Source organism: Tauraco erythrolophus, chromosome 9 (genome assembly GCF_009769465.1).
Source record: "Tauraco erythrolophus isolate bTauEry1 chromosome 9, bTauEry1.pri, whole genome shotgun sequence".
Lineage (NCBI taxonomy): Eukaryota > Metazoa > Chordata > Aves > Musophagiformes > Musophagidae > Tauraco > Tauraco erythrolophus.
Window position 1 is genome coordinate 15,235,125 of NC_141473.1, and position 22,002 is coordinate 15,257,126.

Below are 22,002 nucleotides of genomic sequence, written 5' to 3' on the forward strand. Positions count from 1 at the left end.
TCTGCGTCCCCTGTGGCCTGGCTGTGGGGGTGGGATGGTGATGGAGTGAAGGAAGAGTCAGGCTGTTGCGGCTCGGCGTCCTCCGGTTTCACTTCCCGCTTGCTGCGTGGCTCCTGCTGGGCTCTCAGGTGCTCCCGGGCCGTGAGGTCAGCCCAGGGCTGCTGCCGTGGGGTTTCTGCAGGAGCAGATGTGCTGGATGGGACAGAAAAACCGTAGGGACTGTGTCCTCACCACCAGCTTGCAAGAGCCAAGCAGCCTCCGGCACATGGGGAATTGCTCCTGCAACAGGAGGTTTGCTGCCCTGCATGGGGGTGCTGGGTCCAGGCTGGCCGGGCCACCCTTAGTGCTCCCAGTCCCACTGCCGAGCTGCTAAGGTTTGCCCTTCAGCCTCCCTTCCTTGCACCCTTCCCTCCTGGGCCAGCTCTGAGTGAGGCTTTTGGGGTGATGGAGCCAGGCAAGGAGCTGTTGTGACCGATGGCCGGTGTTGGTGGGTTTTACATATGGATGCGGAGCGGAGGAGCGCTCCATCCTGGGCACCGTGCTCTTGCCGTCTGCTTGTAGCGTGCCGGGAGCTTCTGGAGCAGAGCTGTCCCCATGCCTGGCAAGTGGCCGCAGGCAGTTGATTCCTGCCCATGGTAGAGGCTGGAGCAGCTTTCCTTCCTGTCTCTGTCGGGTTTTTTGGGTGGGTTTGGATGAGAATGCTGGGAGAGCTCTTGAGGGGACTTGGCAGTGAGCTGTGTTGCTGCCTGGCAGCCCCTTTGAACCTCCTGCCCTGCGCCAGACCTGACCTGATGGAGGAGAGGAACAAGTTCTTGTAAGAACGGTGAAAATGGGGAGCTGGGGAGAAGCTAAAACGCCCTGATCCATCCCTGCAGCCGTGCCAGGGGACACAGTGGCTGGTCCCTGCCCCTTGCTGGGTGGGCGGCTTCCTGTGGGAGGGATGCTGCAGGGGGACAGCGATAAAGGCACAGTGCTGGGGGATCAGTGGGGCAAATCTGTTGGAAATCAGGCTGTTGTGAGTTTTATTCCTGATGGATCAGCTTGTCTTTTCAAGGATGTTTAGATGTCTGGCTCCCGCCGCCACTGGTGCCCCTTAAACAGGCCCATGTCCCTGGCCAGCCCCACTCACTCTCCCATCCATCACTTTGCTCCTTCATGTACCTCCTCCCTGCTGTGACGTTGATGGTATCGGAGCTGGGTGCTCTCCTCCGCCACATGCACCGGGCTCTGCTGGTGGTGGATGGTCTGTGCCATGCTGGGGAAATTTGGAGCCCGTTCCCGTGGCCCGCTGCTGCCCACTGCCCACCACTCCGGCTCCGTGGCGGCTGTGCTGTGCATGGGGCCTTTGTGGTGGGAGCAGAGCAGGATGCTCCTTGAGAGGAGCCGATGTCACTGCTCTCCCTCCCTGATGTCACTGCCCTCCCTCCCCTCCTCTGTGCCCGATTCCCAAATTTGGGTAAAAGAGGGATATGTATCTGCTTCCCAAATCACCAAAGCTCTCGTGTGTGTCCGCTGAAGTGCCTCAGGGTCGAGCATGGTTTTGTTTAAAGAAAGTAACTAAAATAAACTTGGCGAGGGGCTCCCGGGAGGCCGCTGTGCTCCTTCCCTCCCCGTCGCCAGCTCCTAAACCCAACACAGATTCCTCACTTCCTGCAGGCCTTTCTGCAAGTGAGCATTTTTTTCTTGCTGTTGACAAAAATTCTGGCTGGTTGAGAAATACCCATGCGGCAGCACCTGCCCAGTCTCACGGGTCACATCCTGCCCCTACAAATCTCTGCCGGGAAGGGTGGCTTGTCCCGGGCTGGCCTTTGGGGATGCTGCCAGGGGGGACCCGTTGCCTTGCAGGGCAACCCAGGCACAAGGCCATGAGCAAAGACCCTGTGATGGACCGATGGATGCCACAGGCTCGAGGTGGACCTAACGTTTTATCATCTGCTGGTTGGGCTCTGCATCAGAGGCAGGGAAGTGCTGGAAGTTCGTCAAGGGCTGAATTAAAGTTGCCTGGCAACCTCCATCCCAGCTCCTCTTCCCACATCTCGCAGGATTTCCCACCCAAGGTCTGACGGCTCCAGGGAAGGGGGGCCCGAAACATGGTGCACTCACAGCCAGACAGGGGCCAGGCTTGCTTCTTGCTGGATAGCTCTTTTCCTGTAATTCCTTGCCTCATTCCCACGCCTGGGAGCCTGGAGCAATCCCTGCCTCATTCCCCGGGGCTAACGCTTCCCCCCCACTCCCTAGTCCCGCTCTGGGAACGGGTCAGGCTGTTTCGGCTGAACCCGAGGGCATCTCGTGTGGGTCCCCAGGGTGGTAAAACGGCGCTGGGCTGGTGGGAACGTGGCTGGGGGAGTGAGCAGCGCGGGAGCCCAGCGGGCTGGGAGAGATCATGTGCCAGGCTTGAGTAAAGCTTGAGGAAAGTACCCCATGAGTAAAACTGAATGGGCTGCGCGGGGTTCGGAGTGCCTGGGCCGGGCTGCTGTAACAAAGCAAGGCATAAACAGTGGCTCCTCCTTCGGTCCCTGACGGGAGTTTTAAGTTAAGGCTCTTTTGCAACCCCGTAACCCAGAGGAGACCCACTGGGGGTCCTGGCCCTCACCAGGAAGCCAGCAGCACTTGCTTGTTGGAGTGCATGATGCCAAGGGGGGCACCCAGAGGGGAGAAGGGTCCAGCAGCCATTCTGGGAATCTGCTCGGGCTTTATTAGAGCTCAGTGGAGCAACCACAAGCTGTCCATGGAGCAGCAGGATGGGCATCTGATCCCGCTCTGCAAATCTCAGTCCCACTATCCAGAATGGATGCTGGGGTGAGCTGGAGAAGGGCTGCTCCCACCCAGTGTTTCCATTCTTTCTCCTGGCTTCCCTTTAAATTAAAAAGCCAGCATTGTTCTTGGCTGTGCTGCTGAGGTGACAGCCATGAGGAGTCCATAAGATCCCATTGGAGGTCCCTCCATATTTGCCAGCCATATTTGCTGGCTCTTGCTCCCAGGTTTTGCTGCCCGGTGGCTTTGAGGACCGCGGGGCAGCAGGAAGGGTCCACCATGGCCAGCAGAAGCTGCTGGTGCAGCGGCCATCGATGCGTGCGGCAGCTTTGGCTGGATCCAGGTTGGCGAGACCTGCCACTGGGAAATTCACTCATCAAAAGCGTTTTGCGCCTCCAGAGACGCTGGTCATGGGGATTTTAAGGAGGTGCCGACTGGGTCGGCTCGTTTGGGTGTGCTGTGCCGGCTGGCTGCTGGTGGGAGGCTGGGGCCGGCACAGTCACACTCGCACAGCTTCTGTCGTGACCCAGTAAACCCAGTCAGACCTGACCGGGGCTTGCTCCCCTGCACGCTCACGCCTGCCCGCACGCCTCCGCTGGCCTGCTGCTTTCCTGCCATTCCCCGGGGACCAGCAAACCTGTCCCACCGGCGGGAGCTGGTGCCCGGGTCGGGTTCGCCTGGCTCCTTGCCAGGAGCCATGGCTGCATCCTGCGGGAGTACTGATAGCTGGCAGTGCGAGGGTGGGCTTTGGCCCCTGTGGATGTTGCACATTGCAATTAGGGCGGCTGGTTTCTGGCTTCGCCCTGCTCTCGGGGTGGCCGTCAGCCCCGTGGCCGGATCCTGCCTCCACCACCCTTCTCCTTCAGCGTTGCCAGCCGGGGCAGGAGCTGGGGCCACATTTTGGGTCCTGTGATGACTCCCCATGTGCTGAGAAGTAGGTGAGGTGCCGAGAGGCTTGGGAGCTCTCTCCTGGGGATGAGCTGGGCTTTTCTGGGCAGTTTTTCTCTTAAACCCCAGATCTCATTGGAGCTGCTGCTGCTTTTCAGCAGCATGTCCCCTCCTGGCTCTTCCCCATTTCCCATATTGGTGCTGGGTTTGAGGAATCCAGCCACCCCAGCCTGACCAGCGGGTCCCATGGACCAAGACCTCCTCTGCCTCCCACCCCGGCCTTCGCCTTCACCCAGAGCTTTGAACTTGCACCCTGCCAAGGGAGAAATGATGGGTTTGGGGGTGTTTGGTGTGGCTGCAGCCTGGGGTGACAATCTGAGCAGGTGCAAGGATGGTTTCAGTTCCTTCTTGCTCTTTCTCCTCCACCCTAGGTATGAAAAAAAAGTAAAAATAAAAATAGAGACACTCAGAGCAGCCCTTCCCTTTGAGTAAAATATTAACTGGCTTTTGCAGCTAGCTGATTAAATATCTTTTAGGACAAAGTTACATCTGATCTCAGGCAAAGGAACCTTTGGAAATGGGTGTAGCTGCTCCCCTGGAAAAAGCAGAGGAGCCCAGCCCTGGCGGCAGGGGAGGCTGTTCCCCCCACCCCTGCCCAACGAGGAATCCTGCACAGCCCCATGGCTTAATTTATTATTTTTGTTTTTTCCCTCGGTGCTGGCTCGGTGCTCATGCTGGTTAAATGTTAGCCGAGGTTGCTTTGCAGCACTGAGCTTGCCCTGCGATAATCAGCGTTCCTGCCTCCCTGCCCGGCTGTGCTCCTTGCTCCAGTCCCCGTCATGCCCGGAGCCGGGCAGCAGGCAAAGTTCAGAGCTTGTTTGTTCAGGGGAGATAAGGTGAGGAAGGCTGGTAGCGTACAGGCAGCTCACAGGGCTGTCGCTCATTTATTAGAGAGCGTTGTTTGCCTTGTCGTAAGAAGGTTTCTCCTCCCCTCTGCTTTCCCAGCCCAGGTGCCCAGCAGCTCCTGTGGCTTGTGCATGACTCTTGGCTCGTGTCCCCACGCCTGGGGAAGGGTCCCCACAGCTGCCGGGATGGCCCCGGTCCCACTGGCAGGGTGGAGAGGCATCAGCACAGGTCTGGCCAAAGCACTTTTGGGTGCTTTGGTGCTCTACGTGTGACCCCGCCACTGGCTTTACCCAAAAAGCTTGGTGGGTTTGGCTTGTGGTAGACATGGTGCCACCAAAGCAACTTCTTTCTCATTGACCTTCATCCCCGCTCACCTGCCTTGCATCTCCCTGCCAGGCCCACTGCTCATGGGCAGACCCTTGGTCTGGACAGGGCTTGCCCCGGGAACAGGAGTTCCTTGGAGGGAGGATGCTCCGGGTCACTGTCCTCTGCTCCCTGGGGAGCTCAGCCCCACGGGCAGCAACCTGCCTGCGCCCGGGGTTGGGTGCTCTATGGGTGCTCTGTGCTGGGCTGACGCAGGGGGGCAGCGAGGCAGGAGGGAGCAGGGGGGATGTCTCCCCTCTGCCTCATTCCCAGGATGCTGTGGGATAGCGGCCAGTGCAGTTGCGAGGTCTGGGTCTGAATCCCCCGCAAAAGGAAGCAGCTGTTTAACCCAGGCTCCAGGACTACAGCTGGATTCCACATCCAGCCCCTCACTTCTCCTTTTCAGCCCCAAAGCCCTTTTCACTTTCATTTCACTTTAGTTTTACCTCCCCTCTGCCTGAGACCTGGTGAGGTATTTGCTTCAGGGAAACTGTCTGCAGCGAGCGTGTTTGAACAGCTTTTCTACAGGGCAAGGTATTTGGTTTATATATATATTAAAAAAAAAAAAAACCTAAGCAATCATACAGGTGCAGGTTGCTTATGGAGAGCTTTCCTGCTCGGAGATACCCAGTCGTCTGCTTCCTCCATAGTGCCTGCAAAATGAACTGGTGGCTTTGCTCAACACAACTGGGAGAGGTGGAGGGTTATTCGTGAGGGGTATGATGCTTGAAAGCAAGAGCTGAGGTAGATGCTGAGCTTCAAGACAGCTTGGGATGAAAGAGAAACACATGGAAAAACGCTGGGGGGAAAAATTGTTCTTGTTTGAAAAGGCTTGCTGAAGATGCCAATTGGCTCCTGCATGGGTTTTCCTTCGCCCCACGTTGCTGTGTGCCTGAAATGTCCTTCCCCATGCCTCTGTCCTCGGGGGTCTTGTCATTTCAGGAGGGGCAAAACTTTGGGGACAAGTATTTTGCATGGCAGGAGATAGCCAGCTGTGCTTTTGGAGAGGAGTGGAGCCCTTGAGCACCCTGGGAGCCACCCCACCACCTGTCCTGCCACAGCTGCTCCCGGGAGTGGGGCTTGGGGTACCCCGATGTGCCGAGAGACACACAGAAGGGCTTGGCCCCAAGCCCCGTTCTCTGCTTTTGGGGGTAAATGTGCCTGCTTTGCGGGTGTGAAAATGCAATGTGGGATCAGCTGGCTCTGCCGAAGTGTATCCTTGGTCGGCAGGGCTGCAGGAGGAGATGGCTGGGAGTGAAGGAGGGAGGAGCCCAGAGCAGACTTGGAGGAAAATGAGCCTCCGAGCAACCGAACCAAGTGCTCAATAAGCGGCTGCCACTGCTGCGACAGAGCAGACGCTGAGCAGGGGGATGCTGTGGGGAGTCTCTCTGCTCAAACTCCCCTCCCTGCCCTGTGCCGGCTGCAGGCTCAACGCCTTGTGCCGTGCCTCAGTTTCCCCTTTGGCAAACGAGAGTTTGCTTTTGCCTGAAGCCATCCCCGGGCTGTGGCCGTGTCCGGTCAAGCGTCCATGCGTGTGCGTGGCCAGCTCCTTCCCCAGCCTGCTTACCCGTGAGGTGCTGGGGACAGCGGGAGCGTCTGACCCAGTGCTCTGTGTTTCAGGAGGTTTTAGTGGCCGGTCCCGTCCTGGGGAGCTGGAGCGCCCGTCCTGAGGATCGGCGGTGCCAGCCTGGCAGGGGGCTGGGCGGCTGTCCTTGCCAGGGGAGCACGAAGATGAGCGGAGGCACGGCCCATCTCCTGATGGCTCTCTTTGTGGCGGCAGCAACGGGCTACTCATCACGGCGGTCTGCCACAGACCTGGATGCCACCCCCAGGACAACGGTCACCTTTGACGGTAAGGGGGTGTGAGTCTTGGTGGTGGCAGTGAGGTTTGGGCTCTTGCTGGCACGGGATTTGGTGCATCGTGACTGTGTCCAGCCTTCACCAGCCCCCCAGAGCGGGGTGCTCAGCATGGGGAGGTGGCTACAGGGGTGCCTCCGGTCTCCTGGGCTCCAGAAATCAGAGCACCCATGGCTGTCTGGCATTGGGTCGATGTTACCTGAGGGATGGAGTAGGGCAAAGGCATCTCCCCAAAAGCCAGGCGGGCGCAAGGACGTGCAGGGAGCCAGCCTTGGCCAGCCCCTGGCCCTGCCCAATAGACCTTGGAACGTGTCCTGAGCCGGGCATCACACCCGGGCTGGGCTCTCATGGCCCAAATAATCAGCAGTCTTCCATGATTTTCTCTAATTGCCACTGGGCTCTTGGCCTCCAGCCTCTATGGTGTCAGCCAGCCCCACAGTGTCATCGTGCCTTGAGGATCCACATGACTTCAGTGACCTTGTTAGTGAAGCTCAGCTCAGCAATCAACAGCGGGAGAGGGTTTCATTTGCAGCTGAGGGTGCCCTTTTGTCTCCAGGCAATGCCTCCTTTCAGGGAGGTCATTCCCTCCCCAGCTGCCTCTGGAATCCCAAGCCTCACGGGACTTTCTCCTGCAGCGGGAGGGTCTGAGCCTGACTTGAGGTCCCTTTGGCCAGGGCTGAGTCCCACCTCACACTTCTTAGTATACCAAATTGGATGGTTTCTCTGGCTTGGTGGGCAGGGAGCACCCAACCTCGCTGCAAAACCCTCCCCTTGCATGACAGTTTTGATTTAGGTTTTTTACATCCTTCCTTTTGGGCTGGCTGGGTTCACTTTGGAGCCAGGGTCACTGCTCGCGCATTTTCGTTTCCTCCAGCGGTTCCTCAAACAGCGTGTCAGGTCGGTGCTGGGAATGGACGTTGCAGCTCCCACCCCTGAGCTACCATTTTAATTAGCGGGGAGAAATTTCCCTTGTGAGCCTGAACCCAATTAGTGCCTTTTGCTTCCTAATAAACCTCCATTCTTCCTTTTCTCCTGCTGTAACCACTGGTATCTGGCACTGTCTGCCTGATAACCTCGGTGGGTGCCTTCCCACCCACTCCTGGCTCCGTCCTCTGTTGTTTCCCCATGGCTTGCGCTGTGCCTGCCTCGGGGTCCTCCCTCAGCCTCCTGTTCCCTTTGCAGAGCTGTCAGGTGTCCGGCGCTTCAGCGCGCGCACCCGCAACTACAGCACCCTGCTGCTGGAGGACAACCGGGGCATCCTCTACGTGGGCGCCAGGGGAGCCATCTTCGCCCTCAACTCCAGTGACGTGGCCGACGGCTCCCACCGCACGGTGAGCCGGACCTCTGCCCACCGCTGGCTGGTTGTCCTCTCCTGTCCCGCGGTGCCCAGTCGCTGCCTGAATCATGGCCATCTTATCCCTGCCCATCCTCCTGCTTGCCATCTCAAGTCTTACCTGGGAGTGCTGTCCCCAGGACCCCTGTGCATGCCTGGTCCTTCTCCCCAGCCAGGCTGCGTGGGGACAGCAGTGGGGGATGTCCCCAAGCTCAGAGCTGCCTGCTTCAGGGACACCCTGGCAGAATGAGGGGCAGGGGGGAAGTGCACCCCTTTGTTCCCCCCAGGAAGGACACCCCAAAATCCTCCAGGCTCCTGCAGGTGCTCTGGGGTTTCTGTCCGCAGTTTGGGATGCAGGACTGCTCTCGCCCTGGGCTGGGGGAACACGGGCAGGGTGCTGTCTTGTGCTCTGAGCAGCTGTCCCCTCTCTAGATAAAAGGATTTTAGCATCTCTGACAGCTCTGGCAGAGGGGGGGACCACGCGGTGGTGGGTGGTCACACAGTGGCAGTCCCTCTTCCTCTTGCAGATCCACTGGGAAGCCTCCACAGAGAAGCAGATGGACTGCCTGCAGAAGGGCAAAAACAACAAGGTAGAGCTGGTGGCTGGGGAGTGGGTACTGGGGGGGCCACCGCCGCTTGTCCCAGCATTAACGCCCGTCCGCCCCCTCTGCAGACCGAGTGTTTCAACCACGTGCGGTTTCTGCAGAGGCTGAACAGCACCCACCTCTATGCCTGCGGGACCTACGCCTTCCACCCGCTCTGCGCTGCCATTGTGAGTCCTGCCCAGCACTGCACCTGTCACCTGTCCACTGCCACTGTGTCACCCCGGGGTGGCTCAGCCCCTGTCCTCTCCCACCATCTCCACTCGCAGCCCCGCTCCCTGTCTGCCCCTGTCCCAGCCCCTCCCTGACTTGGGGGGAAAGCAAGTGACCCCCAGGCTGGAGTGAGTTCATTTGGGGATGCAGCCACCATGATGCAGATGCCCAAAGTCCCCACCCTGGTGCTGGGGTTTGACTCTGACCCCATAGTGAGATGGCTGGGAGAGGATTGGTGCCGTGGGGGAGACACGTGGGCTCACTGGGGCTGGTGGGGTGAGACGTGCACTGGAGCTGGTCCCCAGCCCCTGCTATTGCAGGGTCCCTTCCCAAAGCAGGGGCTACAGACTGGCTGGTTGGCAAGTGTGCCCAGGGAGGGTGGCAGGAGGGGTGACGGTGGCGGGGCTGACTCAGTGGTCCCCCCGTGGCTGTGACTCACAGCAGAGCAGCTGGGGCAGCCACGTCCCCCTGCAGCAGGACTTTCACCCTGGTGCAGTGGCTCCTCGGTGACTCAGCTGCCCTTTGCCCACCTCCCTCCCTGAGCTGGGGGGCGAAGGGGCCTGGGGCCGTGTCCTCAGCATGGCCGGGGAGCCCCGGAGGGGCCGTGCCCATTCCCATGGCCATGCCGCCCATCCGGTTTGGCCATCGCACACCCTGGGAGTCAGGTGGAGGAGCTGCCAAGCTGGAAGGGACCCGTCATTATTTGACGTGCTTTGAACTGCAAACCCCAAAGAAAATAACTCCTGCTGTGATGGGGATGTCACCCGGGGGGGACCCAGCCCGGCTGGGCAGCGTCTGCCAGCCAGGCACAGCCCAGGAACATGGGCTGCACTGGCCTGCTCCTGCCCAGTGCCCATGCAATGCCAAAGTGGGGTGCCAGGGCTCTCCTTCTCCCCTGAGGCCTCTCCCACCTCTTGGCTGGGGGCTCTGGCTGTCCATGTGGTTTCTGACCAGCTGGAGGGTGCCAGGGGGGTTTGTCTTGCCCAGACAAGGGCAGGGCCGTGGGCATTGCTTTGTGCCCGCTAGCAGCCTCTGCAGAGAGCCTGGGGCTGCCAGGCAGTGTGGGTCTGCCACCTCCTGTCTAACCCGGTCCCCTGTCCCCCTGAAGGATGCAGACAGGTTCACATTGCCATCCCACTTTGAGGAAGGGAAGGAGAAGTGCCCATATGACCCTGCCCGTGGCTACACTGGCCTCATTGTGGGTAAGTGGCACCTTTCCCAGGGCTGGGGGGGACATGTGAGATGCTACCAACCCTGGCCCCATCCCCATCGCCCCCACAGCAGGTCCCCAGCCAGGTGGGCTCTGTGGGTTGGGGCTTTAGCAAGCCAGAACTTAGTTCTCCTCCTCCTTCTCTGCCTGGGGCATGGGGATGCTGGTGGCTTTTGAGGCTGTGCCTGCTGTCTCTGGGGTGTGGGGCCATGCTGATGGCTGCCTGTCCTGCCCAGATGGCGGCTTGTACACAGCCACACGCTACGAGTTTCGGAGCCTCCCTGACATCCGGAGGAACCTGCACCAGCGTCCACTGAAGACAGAGGAGTCCCCGCTGCACTGGCTGAATGGTGAGATGTCCCCGTCCCAGCCTGGGACTGGTATCTTGGGCTGTGGGACACCGTGCATCATTTCAGGGAGCGTGGAGCAGGGGTGGGGGGTGGCCCTCGGGTCCCATGTGGTTTGCCGTGGGAGAAAACCAAGACAGGGAGGGATCCTCTGTCCTGTGGTGGGTCCCTAATCTCCACCTCTCCCTCTGCATCCCCCAGATGCCGAGTTCGTGGCCTCCATGCTGGTCCAGGAGAGCAAGGACAGCCCCGTGGGCGACGATGACAAGATCTACTACTTCTTTATGGAGCGGGCGGGTGAGGAGACCGCATCCTTCTTCGACAAGAGCCAGGTGGCCCGAGTGGCCCGGGTGGCCCGTGTCTGCAAGGTAGGCATGTCCCCACTACAAGGAGCCAAGCACTGCTCCTCCTGGCACAAGGGCTGCATGCCTGCACCTTGGGCGAAACTGAGGCACAGGCAGAGGGACACACATGCCCCCACCAGCCTGTGCAGAAACACTCCCTGCACCCTCCCAGAGCGATGTAGGGGGAAAGAAGATCCTGCAACGCAAGTGGACGTCCTTCATGAAGGCGCGCCTGGTCTGCTACATCCCCTACTATGAGGTGCTGCGCAGTGTCTGCAGCCTGGACGGAGGCAGCTGGGCCAGCACCGTCTTCTATGCCGCCTTCACGCTGTCAGCGCAGTGGTGAGCAGGGTAGCAGCCAAGACGGCTGGGGCTAAGTCTGCGGCACAGAGGGGACTGGAGGTGCTCGAGGGGATGTGCAGGCAGGCACTGAGCAGTTAGGGGTGTGTTGGTGGGGAGCACCCGTGTGCCTGCCTGGGCTCAGGCAGGGCTCTGCTCTCCAGGAGGACCATGGAAGCCTCAGCCGTGTGCCGCTACAGCATCTCGGCGGTGCAGCGCGCCTTTGAAGGCCCCTACATGGAGTACCAGGACTCGGCTCGCAAGTGGTCCCGCTATGACGGCATGGTGCCCGAGCCCCGGCCCGGCTCTGTGAGTGCCTGGGGGTGCAGAGCAGGGGGGTGTGGGGTGGCTGCATCCCCCCCCTGACCCCCATCTCCCCTGAGCAGTGCATCACGGACCACTCCCGCAGGAAGGGCTACAACTCCTCGCAGGACCTGCCCAACAGCGTCCTGGACTTTGTCAAGCTGCACCCGCTCATGTTCGAGGAGGTGAAGCCGGCCGGCGGTGAGCCGCTGCTGGTGAAGAAGAGCGTGGCGTACAGCCAGCTGGCCGTGGACAGAGTGCGGGCCCTCGACGGCCGCTCCTATGATGTGCTCTTCATGGGGACCGGTGAGTGTGGGATGAGTTTGGCGGGTCTCTGCTGGGCAGGGGTGACACCCCACGTTCCCTTCTGACTCCCTGCTCTGCTCTCCAGGGGACGGCTGGATCCACAAGGCCGTGGTGGTGGGCTCCGGCATCCACATCGTGGAGGAGGTGCAGGTGTTCAGGGACCCGCAGCCTGTGGAGAGCCTGGTGATATCCCACAGCCAGGTGAGGGAGGGGAAGACCTGGGGGGTGGGGACACCACACATGGGGCATGTTTGTGCTGCAAAGCTGCCGTTGGGCTGTTTGGGGGACAGTGGGGGACATGGCTTCTGGGTCGCTTCAGCTTCGGATACATGCCAGAGCCCAGTGGGGCAGCCTGGGGAAAGGGACCGGCCTGGCGCTCACCTCCTTGCCAAGCGTCAGCTGCGGCTGTTGGCACTGACCGGAGCTGGGGGCCCTTTCCTGTGCACCCCCACCATGAGAGAGCTGTGCTGTGGGGCTGGGGAGGGATCTCTGGGCACCACGGGGCACCCCACAGCCCAGCCGCGCTGTGCCAGGACAATGCTGAGCCAGCCCTTTTCCCCCAGAGGAGCCTGTACGTGGGGGCAGCCAGCGGGATCCTGCAGGTGCCCCTGGCCTCCTGTGCCAGGTATGCCTCCTGCTACGACTGCATCCTCGCCCGGGACCCCTACTGCGCCTGGGACGGCAGGGCCTGCCGCGCCACCGCCACCATGGACAGGTAGGGACGGGCTGCCCGTCCCCGCTGGGGTCTCCATGAGCTTCCACTCGCCCTGTCCTGTGCTGTTAGACATCACCCCGCGGCACAGTCGCCCCAGTGCCACTTCCAAGGGTCTGGCATCCAGTGGCGGGTCTCGTGGAGGCCGGGGCCCCGTATGGGTGGGCTCAGCTGGGGCTCCACAGCTGAAACTCACTGTGTCTTGCAGCACAGGGCTGGTGCAGGACATTCAGAGCGGCAGTGAGGGATGCCGGAGCAGTTCTGGGCGGGGTGAGTCTGTGCTGCCTCTCAGGACTGCAGGGAATGCCAGTGCCTGGCATCCTTTAGGGTGGCCAGGAAGGGTGCGAGGTGGTGCGTGTCCCTGCAGGCTTCCTGCCATGGAAGAACCGGACGGTGCTGCAGGGGGATGACGTGCTGCTGCCCTGCGACCAGCGCTCCAACCTGGCACGAGCTGTCTGGCTGCTGAACGGCAGTGAGGTGCCGGGAACGGGGCAGGACCAGCTGCGTGTCGGGGTGGATGGGCTGCTGGTGACGGACACACTGCCCCAGCACAGCGGCGAGTACCGCTGCTATGGGGAGGAGCGGGGTCTCCGGACACTGCTGGCCACCTACAGCCTCACTGTGTTGCCCGAGCTGCCCCGCAGCCCCACGGCCGCCCCATGGCCCCACACCGCCAGCCAGACGGCTGGCGACATGAAGGTGGCTTACATCTCCACCATTGTCACCTTGGTGGTGCTGTGTGCCGTGCTCAGCACCATCCTCCTCTACGTGTCCTGCCTGGAGAAGCGCAAGGGCAAGTACGTCCTGGGGGAGCCGCGGCCAGCCAGCGTGGAGCTGCAGACTGTCTCGGCCAACTGCCTGCGCAAGGGCCGCCGGGAGGAGGAGGAGGAAGAGGAAGAGCTCGCCTACCCTGACGGCTGCCTGCGGATCATCCCCGGCGAGGCACCCACGGCTGCTACCTCCCCGGTGAAGGAGCTGCCGGACACCGTGGCCCCACTGCCGCCGCCGCCGCCGCTGCCGGCCGAGCTCACCAACGGCGTGGGGGCTCTGCCCAACGTCCTCCGCAAGATGAACGGCAACAGCTACATGCTGCTGCAGCAGCAGGAGGAGCCACTGGCCTCGCCGCTCTACAGCGCGTCCTTCACCGAGGAGCTCAGCAAGATCCTGGAGAAGCGGAAACACACGCAACTGGTGGAGAAGCTGGATGAGAGCTCTGTGTAGGGGCCGGAGCGGGGTCCTGCCAGCGGGACCCTTCTCCCCTCCGGCCCCTTCTCCCACCCCCTGCCAGCAGTGTTACAAGACTCAGGCAAAACTACCTCCTGGATGGCAGAGCCGGGCCGGGCCCGGGCTCGGCCCTTCCTTTGGCTTTTCATTCACTTTTGAGACTCGCTGTACAGAAAAAAAGAAAAGAATCTATTTAAATTTGGGAGCTCTATTTATGTATAAAAACCCACGGATGGCGGCCACGAGCTGGAGGCAGGAGCTGGCACCTGGCTGAAGGTGGACACTGTGGGGAGGGAGAGTTTCTCTCTGTCTGTCCCTCCAGGCATGAGAGGGAGATGCTGCTGTGGATGCATGGACTTGGCCTGCCCCGCTGGGTGTCCCTTGGCACACGGAGCCGGACGGCTGCTGAGAGGTGGGTGAGGAGCGGGGAATGGGGCTGGGGGCTGCCCTGAGGTGCCCATGCCTCTCAGGGCAGGGTGCAGGGTCCCTTCCCAGCACGGGGCCAGGGCAGGTGTCCCCAGCTGCCCGCTAGCAGGCAGGAGAGGTGCTGTCAACCCATCTTGCGCTGTGAGGGGTGGCCTCGGTGGCTGCCAGCCCCTGCCCGCTCTCCCACGTCTGCCCCCCCAGGGTTTCCTCTCTGGGAGAGGACAGTTCGAAGAGGGATGGAGCCAGGATGAGGAGCCAATGTCCTAAATGCCCCAGAGCAGCTGGTGGAGCGGGACGTGCATGCTGCGAGGAGGCCTCAGGTGAAATGCAGGGCTGGGTGCTCTGGGGACGTGGCACCCCCAGGGCCTCTGACCCTGACAGGGCTCTGTCTCCTCTCCCCAGGGTGCTGCAGACGAAGAGTGGGACGCAGCAGTGGGCAGCCACCACCATGCCCTGCAGCATGGCAAGGGACCAGCGCAGCACTCGTGTGTCCCCAGCATCTGCAGCGCTCCTGCAGCCGCGACTTGTTTCTGACCTCCCGTGTGGTGCTGTTGGAGACCCGGGGTTCAGGCACATCCCTGTCCCGCGTGGGACAACGTGTGGGAGGGGAAATGTCCTTGCACAGTGAGGAAGAGGAGCCCTGTACTGTGGCCTGCCTCCTTCTGGGGCCTGCTGCTCTTCATGGCACTTTCCAGGGGCAGGCACTGTCCCTAAATCCCCCCCAACTACCTCTGCCCCTGTCACCTCCTGGGGGAACCCAAAGGACGGGCGTGACAAAAGCATCTTGCCCCGAAGACAAGGCAGTGACACTGGAGAAGCTGGGGAGGGACAGACTTGCCGAGGTGCGTGTCCTCCCCTCTGTTCCTTGCTGGCACCTCCAGGATCAGGACATTGCCTGGAGCTTAGCCTTACAAGAGGGGGCAGGAGGAGGGTGTCAGCCCCTGGAGTCCCTAACGGGCTGGAGCCCAGGCCCTCCTGCCCCAGAAGAATGAGGCTTAGTGGGAAAGGCAAGAGCCGGGCACTTGGGCTCTCCTGTCCTGCCCCCACCCTCATTTTTGCAGTGGGGGGATGAGCCACCCCCAAGCACCGCCCCCACCCAACAAGGGGCATTGCCCTTCCTGCCTGGCACCCCTGCGTGCACAGCCCCTTGTGCCCCCCAGCAATAAATGCGGCTCTGTCTGGACGTGGAGTGGCGGCGTCTGTCTGCAGGCAGGAGGAGAGACGGATGCAGAGGCGTGGGGCGGAAGTTTTATTGGGGCTGCAGCCGTGGGCCCTGGCCAGTGAGGGCAGAGGGTTTGTTGGTGAGGGGGTGCCACTGACCCTGGATGCTGGGGTTGTCAGTGTGGAAGGGCTTGCGGATGCGGATGATGTCCAGGCCAGACTGGCCGGCCAGCTTGTTGATCAGCCGCGTGATCTCCTCGCTCGTCTTGTTGGCGATGAGCTCCTCCCGCACTGTCCCGTTCACTGCGGCAGAGCGGGATGTCAGGCCGGGGCCCCCCTGCTCCGCAGCCCCTGCGGGGGAAGCTGCCGTTCCCTCGTCCCGCGGAGCAGCCAGCCCCGGCACTGCCTGCGGCTGGGCAGAGGCTGCGCAGAGCCAGGGCAGGGCCGGGGGACCCCTGTCCCCACCCTGCCCCCCCGAGTCCCTCCCCACGCCCCCCGGAATCCCTCCCCACGCTCCCCCTGCACTCACAGTACTCGGCCAACAGCAGCGGGGCCGGGCCGGAGCGGGGGCTGACGTAGAGGACGACATCGGGGTGCTGCCGGGTGAAGTCCAGCGCCACCTCCTCCACGAACTGCCTGTGGGGACGGGGGGTGGCCATCAGCCCCGGCGGGGTCAGAGGTCACTGTAGCCCCTGCCCCAGGGCAAAGGTCACGGGTGGGTGAACCCTGCCCCACGCCCTGCTCTGTCACACGGCAGGGGTCGCGCTGCAGGGGTCAGGGCAGTGCCACTCGTGGGTCAGAGGTCACCACCCAGCCCGCCCCTGCGCTAGGGGGTCAGAGGTCACGGGTCCGCAGCGCGGCCTTCCAGTCCCTCCCCGTTGCATCAGAGGTCGGGGCTCACAGCCCCTCCTCCCGCCGTGGGTCAGAGGCCAGCAGCACCTCCCCCTTTCCCTGCGTAGGCACGTCAGAGGTCAGCGGTGCGACCTCCTCGGCCCCTCCCCCACCGGGTTAGAGGTCAGCGGTCACTCGCCGCTCCCCCCGCCCCGGGCGGCCGGAGGCAGCGGGCGGGGCGCCTCGACGGTACCTGGCGCCGCGGGCGTCGGCCGCAGTCGGGCTGAAGAGGAGCTGGAGGCGCTGGAGCTGCCGCACGTAGCGGCCCACGCCGTTGTGCAGCACGGCCGCCAGGAACCGGCTGGGCGTCCCGCGGCCCGTCATGGCGCCGCCCTCACCCGGAACAGGAACGGCGCCGGGAGGGCAGCACGTCCGCTTCCGGCCCCTCCCGGAAGTGACGCGCCAAGCGCGGCGGCGGGATGCGGCCATGGCGGCGTCCGCGGAGCCCCACGTGAGGGGGGCGGCCTGAGCGGCGCCGGGCCGCGGGGCTCGGGGCGCCGTGGGGCCGCCGCCGATGCGGCTCGGCCGCGTCCCGGGGGGGGGCGGGCGGGATGGCGGGGGTGTCCCTGCGGCCCTCCCGAGCCGCCGGCCGCTTCCTGCCGCTGCTGTGCGGCGGGGCGAGGAGCAAGGGAGCCTCCCTGAGCCCCGGCGCGCTGGGCCGCCTCACCCAGCGGCGCTACAAGAAGGACGTGCTGCCCTCTCCCGAGGGGCCCGTGCCCTCCGTCTCCATCACGGAGATCCGGCAGTACCTGCGCGCCCAGGGCATCCCCTTTCACGACGGGTACAGCTGCCTGCACACCCCCAGCCTTTTCACCGGGCCACCGCCCGGCCGGGAGGAGCCGCCGTCGCCGGCCGCCAGCGCCCCTTACACGCTTTTCATCGACAAGACGACGGGCAGCTTCCTGTGCACGGCCACCCTGGCCGAGGGCACCTGGCAGGACTTCCAGGCCAACGTTGAGCTGCGGCACCGCGGCGTTCCCGCCCCCGGCTCAGAGGAGCCGGAGGAGGACACACGACGGGCTCGCGAGGATGCCCGCTGCATCTGGGACCGGGCGCTGCCACTCTGGGAGCTGCTGGACGAGGATGAGACCAACGAGACCAAGGCCATGTTTGGTATCTCCCTGGTGACTGATGCCACACTGAAGCGCTTCGGGGTGCGCTATCTCAGGACTGCCAAGTCCCTCGTCTTCCCCTGGTTCAGCCCCCGCGATGCGACCCTGAAGGGTCTGAAGCTCCTGAGGGTGGAGAAGAAGGGGGATGCGATAGCTTACGTGGAGGAGACTTTACCCCGCTTCGATTCCTATCGCAATCTCTTCGGGCTGCCCTTGATCAGCCGCCGAGACACAGAGCTGGTCTTAACTGGGTGGGAGTTGGATGCCCTGGCCCTGCACCAAGCTACAGGAGTGGCCAGCCTGGCCCTGCCACGGGGGGCCACCTGCTTGCCCCCTGCTCTCCTCCCCTACCTGGAGCAGTTTAAGCGCATCACACTGTGGCTGGGCGAGGACCTGCGCTCCTGGGAAGCCGCCAAGCTCTTTGCTCGCAAGCTGAGCCTCAAGCGCTGCTCCCTGGTGCGCCCTGGCAACCTGCAGCCCCGGCCCTTGGACGCTCTGAACCAGGGCCTGAACCTCACCAAGATCCTGCGTGCCGCCCTGCCTGCCAGCCACAAATCCATCGTCTCCTTCCGGCAGCTGCGCGAGGAGGTGTTCGGGGAGCTGGTCAACACCGAGCAGGTGGCTGGTGTCAAGTGGGCACGCTTCCCTGAGCTCAACAAGCTCCTCAAAGGGCACCGCAGAGGGGAGCTCACTGTCTTCACAGGTGATGGGGAAACGGCTGGTGGATTGGGGGAGCAGAGGGCTCTTTGGTGTCTTCAGCCTTCTGGGGGTGATGCCTCACAAGTCTCCCTGGTCTCTTTCTGCCCACGGCTTCAGCTAAGGCCATTGTGGCAGAGCGCAAGAAGCTGGGTCGTGTTCCTGGGCGTGGCGGGGCCCGGCACACTGGCATGAGGATGGGCTCCGTGCCTGAGGTGGCACAGGAACTCCTGGTGTGTCCCTTCCCCCTGCTCTCATCCGCTGCCTCCTGTCTGAGCCCTCTCTGTGCCCCTCCACTGGCTGCCCAGCCCTTCCCTGCACCCTGCAGGGAACTGCTGGCTGCTGGAGGTGACACACGTGTGCCTGGATATGCAGCCTGGTATGAGACACTTCTTATTTGTGGTGGAAGTGCTGCAGATGGGCTGCTCTTAGTCTGCTCCCTGGTCCTTCCACCTCTAAACAACCCCCTGGGGCGTTCAGGACAGGTCAGATTTTCTCCCCCAGCTAATTCTTCCCATCGTTGTCCTTGCGCCAGGCCCAACAGGCAGTGGGAAGACGACCTTTATCAGCGAGTATGCGCTAGACCTGTGCATGCAGGGGGTGTGCACACTGTGGGCAGCTTTGAGATCAACAACGTCCGTCTGGCCAAGATCATGCTGACACAGTTTGCTGCCCAGCGCCTGGAGGACCAGCTGGAGCTGTACGATGAGTGGGCTGACCGCTTTGAAGACCTCCCGCTCTACTTCATGACTTTCCACGGCCAGCAGAACATCAAGTATGGTCTCACGCCTCCGTCCCCAGTGGCGTTTACCCCTCACGGCGTGCACTGCAGGGCCCTGGGAAGCCGAGGCTCTTCTCCTGCAGTGGGTTGTAGATTTGGGAGTGGCAGGAGGCGCTTTGGGCTGGTCAAGTGCTGGGATTGGCACATGGGGACTGTGGCTCGACCGGCTGCATCCTTGCTGTTGCAGGGACTGTGACAGCCTTTTTCTGGGGTGGGGATGAAGGGAGGGGACGTGTCCCTGTGCTAGTTGGCTGCTCTAGAACCAGCCTCTGCCCCTGGCGGGTTGTGTCTCTCATACCCTGCTCGCCTGGCAGCGCTGCTGCTGTTTGCCAAGGAGGGAGGACAGGCATCTCCAGCTCCTTTTATTGTCCAGGCAGTGTGGCACTTGCACGTGTCCCCGTGCACCCTGAGGGTCCTCGCGGGCTGGGGGAATGGTGGGCAGAGGGTGTGTGGGCAGCAGCTGGATCCCCCTGATTCAGCTGCCCCGTCACCTGTGGGGATGGGGCTGCCCCCATCCTGGGATCAGAGGAGATGTGGAGGTGATACATGCCCTTGGCCTGGTAGTCAGCAGCCAGCTGCTGTCAGCACCAGCCTGGTGCCTCCCTGCTCTGCCTCCCCATCTATGTGCCTGGTTTAGCATCCCCATCCTCACCTCTGCTCATCCCTGTGGCTGATCCTGGTCTTCCCCCGCCCAGGACGGTGATTGACACCATGCAGCATGCCGTCTACATGTATGACATCACCCACGTGGTTGTTGACAACCTCCAGTTCATGATGGGACACGAGCACCTCTCTGTGGACAGGTAACCCTTCTCCAAGCTGCTTCCTTCTTCCTCTGCCACCCTCGTTGCTGGAGCTGACCCTGTCAGGTGTCATGGCAGGGGTGGGGGACCCACAGAGTCCTGTCTGGCAGCCCTTGTCGTTGAAGGGTGATTGCTGCCCTGGGGAGGAAGAGGTGGGAAAGGGTGAGCCGGTTACCTGCGATCCCTGTTGTGCCCCATCCCTTTGCCTGCGTGGGCCTGGCTGCCCCATGGAGTGTGAGCCTGGACCCTTGGGTGCTTCCTGCTGTAGAGCTGAACCTGGCAGCACCTTGCTGCCCTCCCCCCCAGGCAGTGCCAGCCCCTGACCCCGTTCTCTCTGCCGTGGCAGGCTCGCAGCCCAGGACTACATTGTTGGTGCCTTCCGCAAATTTGCCACAGACAACACCTGCCACATCACACTGGTCATCCATCCCCGCAAGGAGGACGACGAGAAGGAGCTGCAGACAGCCTCCATCTTCGGCTCTGCCAAGGTGAGCTGGGCCAGATGGCCGTCGCTCGGGCACAGCACGTTCCCAGGAAGGGGCTGGGATACATCAGGCAGCTCTCCCCATCTCGCGCCAGCACCTTGAGTCATCACTGGGAACCTGAAAGGTGCTGTGAGGGGCAGAATGCCCCCAACACTCCTGTCACCTGCCAGAGATGTGTGGAGCCCCGATTTGGCCAGGCATTGGTAGGGCGATGGAGACAGGGAGCAAACCCGTTGCCAGCTAAAGCTCTGTTGAGGCTTTAGCTGCAGTTAATTAATGCTCATGGACTGTGAGTGGGATGTAGTATGAGATAATTAAAGAAGGAGCCAGGGAGGGTGCAGGGATGGGCTCTCCTGAGTGCTCTGGTCTCCGCTGTGATGCTGAACGGCCCTGCAGTGGTGGGCAGGAGGTGCTCTGTGGGTGTACGCAGCCCTCCCATGCTCCCTTGTTTCCCCAGAGTGTGCTGCGGCTTCAGCTTGAGCCTGTCTGCCCAGCACGTTGCTGGGATGTCCCAGGGGAAGACAAGGGTTTGGTGTCAGGGAAGTGCTGGAGTTGCCGTGGGCTGGGATGCCCTGTAACGGCTCAAAGGAGCCAGGCAGGCAGCCCCTGAGCACCTCAGCCTCGTGGCTCCAGCTGCATCCCCAGCACCCTTCTGGAGATGTTTTCCTCCCACCCAGGCCAGCCAGGAGGCCGACAACGTCCTCATCCTGCAGGACCGTAAGCTGGTGACGGGACCAGGGAAGCGCTACCTGCAGGTGTCCAAGAACCGCTTCGATGGGGATGTGGGTGTTTTTCCCCTGGAGTTCAGCAAGACCTCGCTCACCTTCTCATCCTCTGGCAAAAGCAAGGTCAGGCTGAAGAAGATGAAGGAGGAAAAGGCGCTTTTAGGCAAGAAAGCTCCAGAGGGAAGCTCGGGAACCTCCAAGAAGCCGTGAGCCTGGCAGGTCTCTTCCTCAATCTGTCAGGAGGGACGGGGGCTGGTGCTGGGAGCATGGGGTATGCCAGCCCCTCTTCTGTGGGAGCAGCAGCTACGTGCTGCTGTTGCCATTTCTCCTCCTGCATGAAGAAGCCTCTTGGCTGCCAGCAGCATGGTGTCTCAGAGAGGTGGGACCACTGTGAGAGGAGGAGTGGAGAAGAGCAGCCAGGGAAGGGTGCTTTGACAAACACTGGCTGCTCGGTACTGGTGTTGAGTGCTGGGAGCACGGCAGGTAACAGTGTCAGCGTGGGCTGGGTGATGGGGGAGTAACCTGCAGCTCTGGGACTTTGTGATCTCTGGACCTGGGGCAGGTTGTTAAATTGTGGCTAAAATTGAGCTGAAATCCTGGGCTGTCACTGGTGGGAGGGACGGTGTGGGCTAACTGTGCAGAGGGACACAGAGTGGGAACCCCTTTGTCACAGGTGGGGGTCTCTGGGCTGGATCCTTGCTGGGATAGAGCCAGTGAGGGGGAGGTGGTGGAGGGAAGCGTGGGAGGTTGTGGATGGCTCTTGGAGCTGTGCACTCTGTGGGACATGGTGGGAGGGTGGGAGCTGGACCCCCGGCAGCAGCACTGGCATCCTCATGTGGTGGCAGGTGAGACGTGACACTTGCCAGCTGTGTCCGCCTGGTTAACGCCCGACCCAGCTCCCTTTGCTCAGGGTCTTCCCTGGGCTCTTTCTTTGGGGGACATCACCAGCAGTAAAACCTCAGGGGGAGCAGCCCTGACTTCCTCTGGGTTGGGGGGACAGCCACCCCCCTGCCCTCTGGGCTGCAGGCAACGAATACTGTGACCTGGCCAGTCCTTGCTGTGGTAGGACGAGTCCACAGCAGGATCTTGGTCTAATACTTTTTCTTTTTTTCCCTTCCCCTTCCTAGTTTTATTAAAGCAGAAATCCGAGTGCTGTTTCTGTGCCACTGTTTCTGTGACCAGAGGACCCTGGGGCTGGGGGGGAGGACCCTGTCTGGGGAG

The 22,002-nt window shown here is 62.1% G+C and overlaps 3 protein-coding genes and 1 pseudogene across 4 annotated transcripts; 3 read left to right on the top strand and 1 right to left on the bottom strand.

The window, feature by feature from the left end:
* Positions 1-6,642: 6,642 nt before the first annotated feature.
* SEMA4G (semaphorin 4G) lies at positions 6,643-13,698 on the top strand. 2 transcript variants are annotated; one of them, XM_086616645.1, is made up of 14 exons: positions 6,643-6,763; positions 7,951-8,099; positions 8,629-8,691; positions 8,775-8,873; positions 10,025-10,118; positions 10,363-10,476; positions 10,675-10,841; positions 10,990-11,159; positions 11,321-11,465; positions 11,543-11,765; positions 11,851-11,966; positions 12,329-12,480; positions 12,686-12,747; positions 12,818-13,698. In XM_086616645.1, exons 1-14 carry the CDS (start codon positions 6,643-6,645, stop codon positions 13,696-13,698), a joined length of 2,556 nt encoding a protein of 851 aa, XP_086472771.1. The 2 variants fall into 2 exon arrangements, with proteins under 2 accessions (XP_086472771.1, XP_086472772.1); XM_086616646.1 differs by having other exon boundaries at positions 12,845-13,698.
* Positions 13,699-15,359: 1,661 nt separating this feature from the next.
* Positions 15,360-16,503, bottom strand: MRPL43 (mitochondrial ribosomal protein L43). Its single transcript, XM_086616396.1, has 3 exons — positions 16,373-16,503; positions 15,818-15,924; positions 15,360-15,591 (listed from the first exon to the last, which is right to left on the bottom strand). Exons 1-3 carry the CDS (start codon positions 16,501-16,503, stop codon positions 15,377-15,379), a joined length of 453 nt encoding a protein of 150 aa, XP_086472522.1. The 3' UTR covers positions 15,360-15,376.
* Positions 16,504-16,730: 227 nt separating this feature from the next.
* On the top strand, positions 16,731-18,570 carry LOC147528237 (twinkle mtDNA helicase pseudogene; annotated as a pseudogene).
* Positions 17,162-21,448, top strand: TWNK (twinkle mtDNA helicase). Its single transcript, XM_009984757.2, has 5 exons — positions 17,162-17,994; positions 18,523-18,762; positions 19,464-19,571; positions 19,918-20,059; positions 20,734-21,448. The coding sequence occupies exons 2-5, from the start codon at positions 18,641-18,643 to the stop codon at positions 20,989-20,991; spliced, it is 630 nt and encodes a 209-aa protein (XP_009983059.2). The 5' UTR covers positions 17,162-17,994; positions 18,523-18,640; the 3' UTR covers positions 20,992-21,448.
* The last annotated feature ends 554 nt before the right edge of the window (positions 21,449-22,002 follow it).

Bases quoted from the DNA above. Each gene is read 5' to 3' on its own strand.
- SEMA4G (XM_086616645.1), top strand. From the start codon at position 6,643: ATGAGCGGAGGCACGGCCCATCTCCTGATGGCTCTCTTTGTGGCGGCA. The intron at 10,842-10,989 runs GTAGGCATGTCC...GCACCCTCCCAG, and splicing joins GGGTGGCCCGTGTCTGCAAG to AGCGATGTAGGGGGAAAGAA. The intron at 12,748-12,817 runs GTGAGTCTGTGC...GTGGCCAGGAAG, and splicing joins CCGGAGCAGTTCTGGGCGGG to GGTGCGAGGTGGTGCGTGTC.
- MRPL43 (XM_086616396.1), bottom strand. From the start codon at position 16,503: ATGACGGGCCGCGGGACGCCCAGCCGGTTCCTGGCGGCCGTGCTGCAC. The intron at 15,925-16,372 runs GTACCGTCGAGG...CCGTCCCCACAG, and splicing joins GCCGACGCCCGCGGCGCCAG to GCAGTTCGTGGAGGAGGTGG. The intron at 15,592-15,817 runs GTGAGTGCAGGG...GCTCTGCCGCAG, and splicing joins GCTGCTGTTGGCCGAGTACT to TGAACGGGACAGTGCGGGAG.
- TWNK (XM_009984757.2), top strand. From the start codon at position 18,641: ATGCTGACACAGTTTGCTGCCCAGCGCCTGGAGGACCAGCTGGAGCTG. The intron at 19,572-19,917 runs GTAACCCTTCTC...CTGCCGTGGCAG, and splicing joins GAGCACCTCTCTGTGGACAG to GCTCGCAGCCCAGGACTACA. The intron at 20,060-20,733 runs GTGAGCTGGGCC...CCTCCCACCCAG, and splicing joins CCATCTTCGGCTCTGCCAAG to GCCAGCCAGGAGGCCGACAA.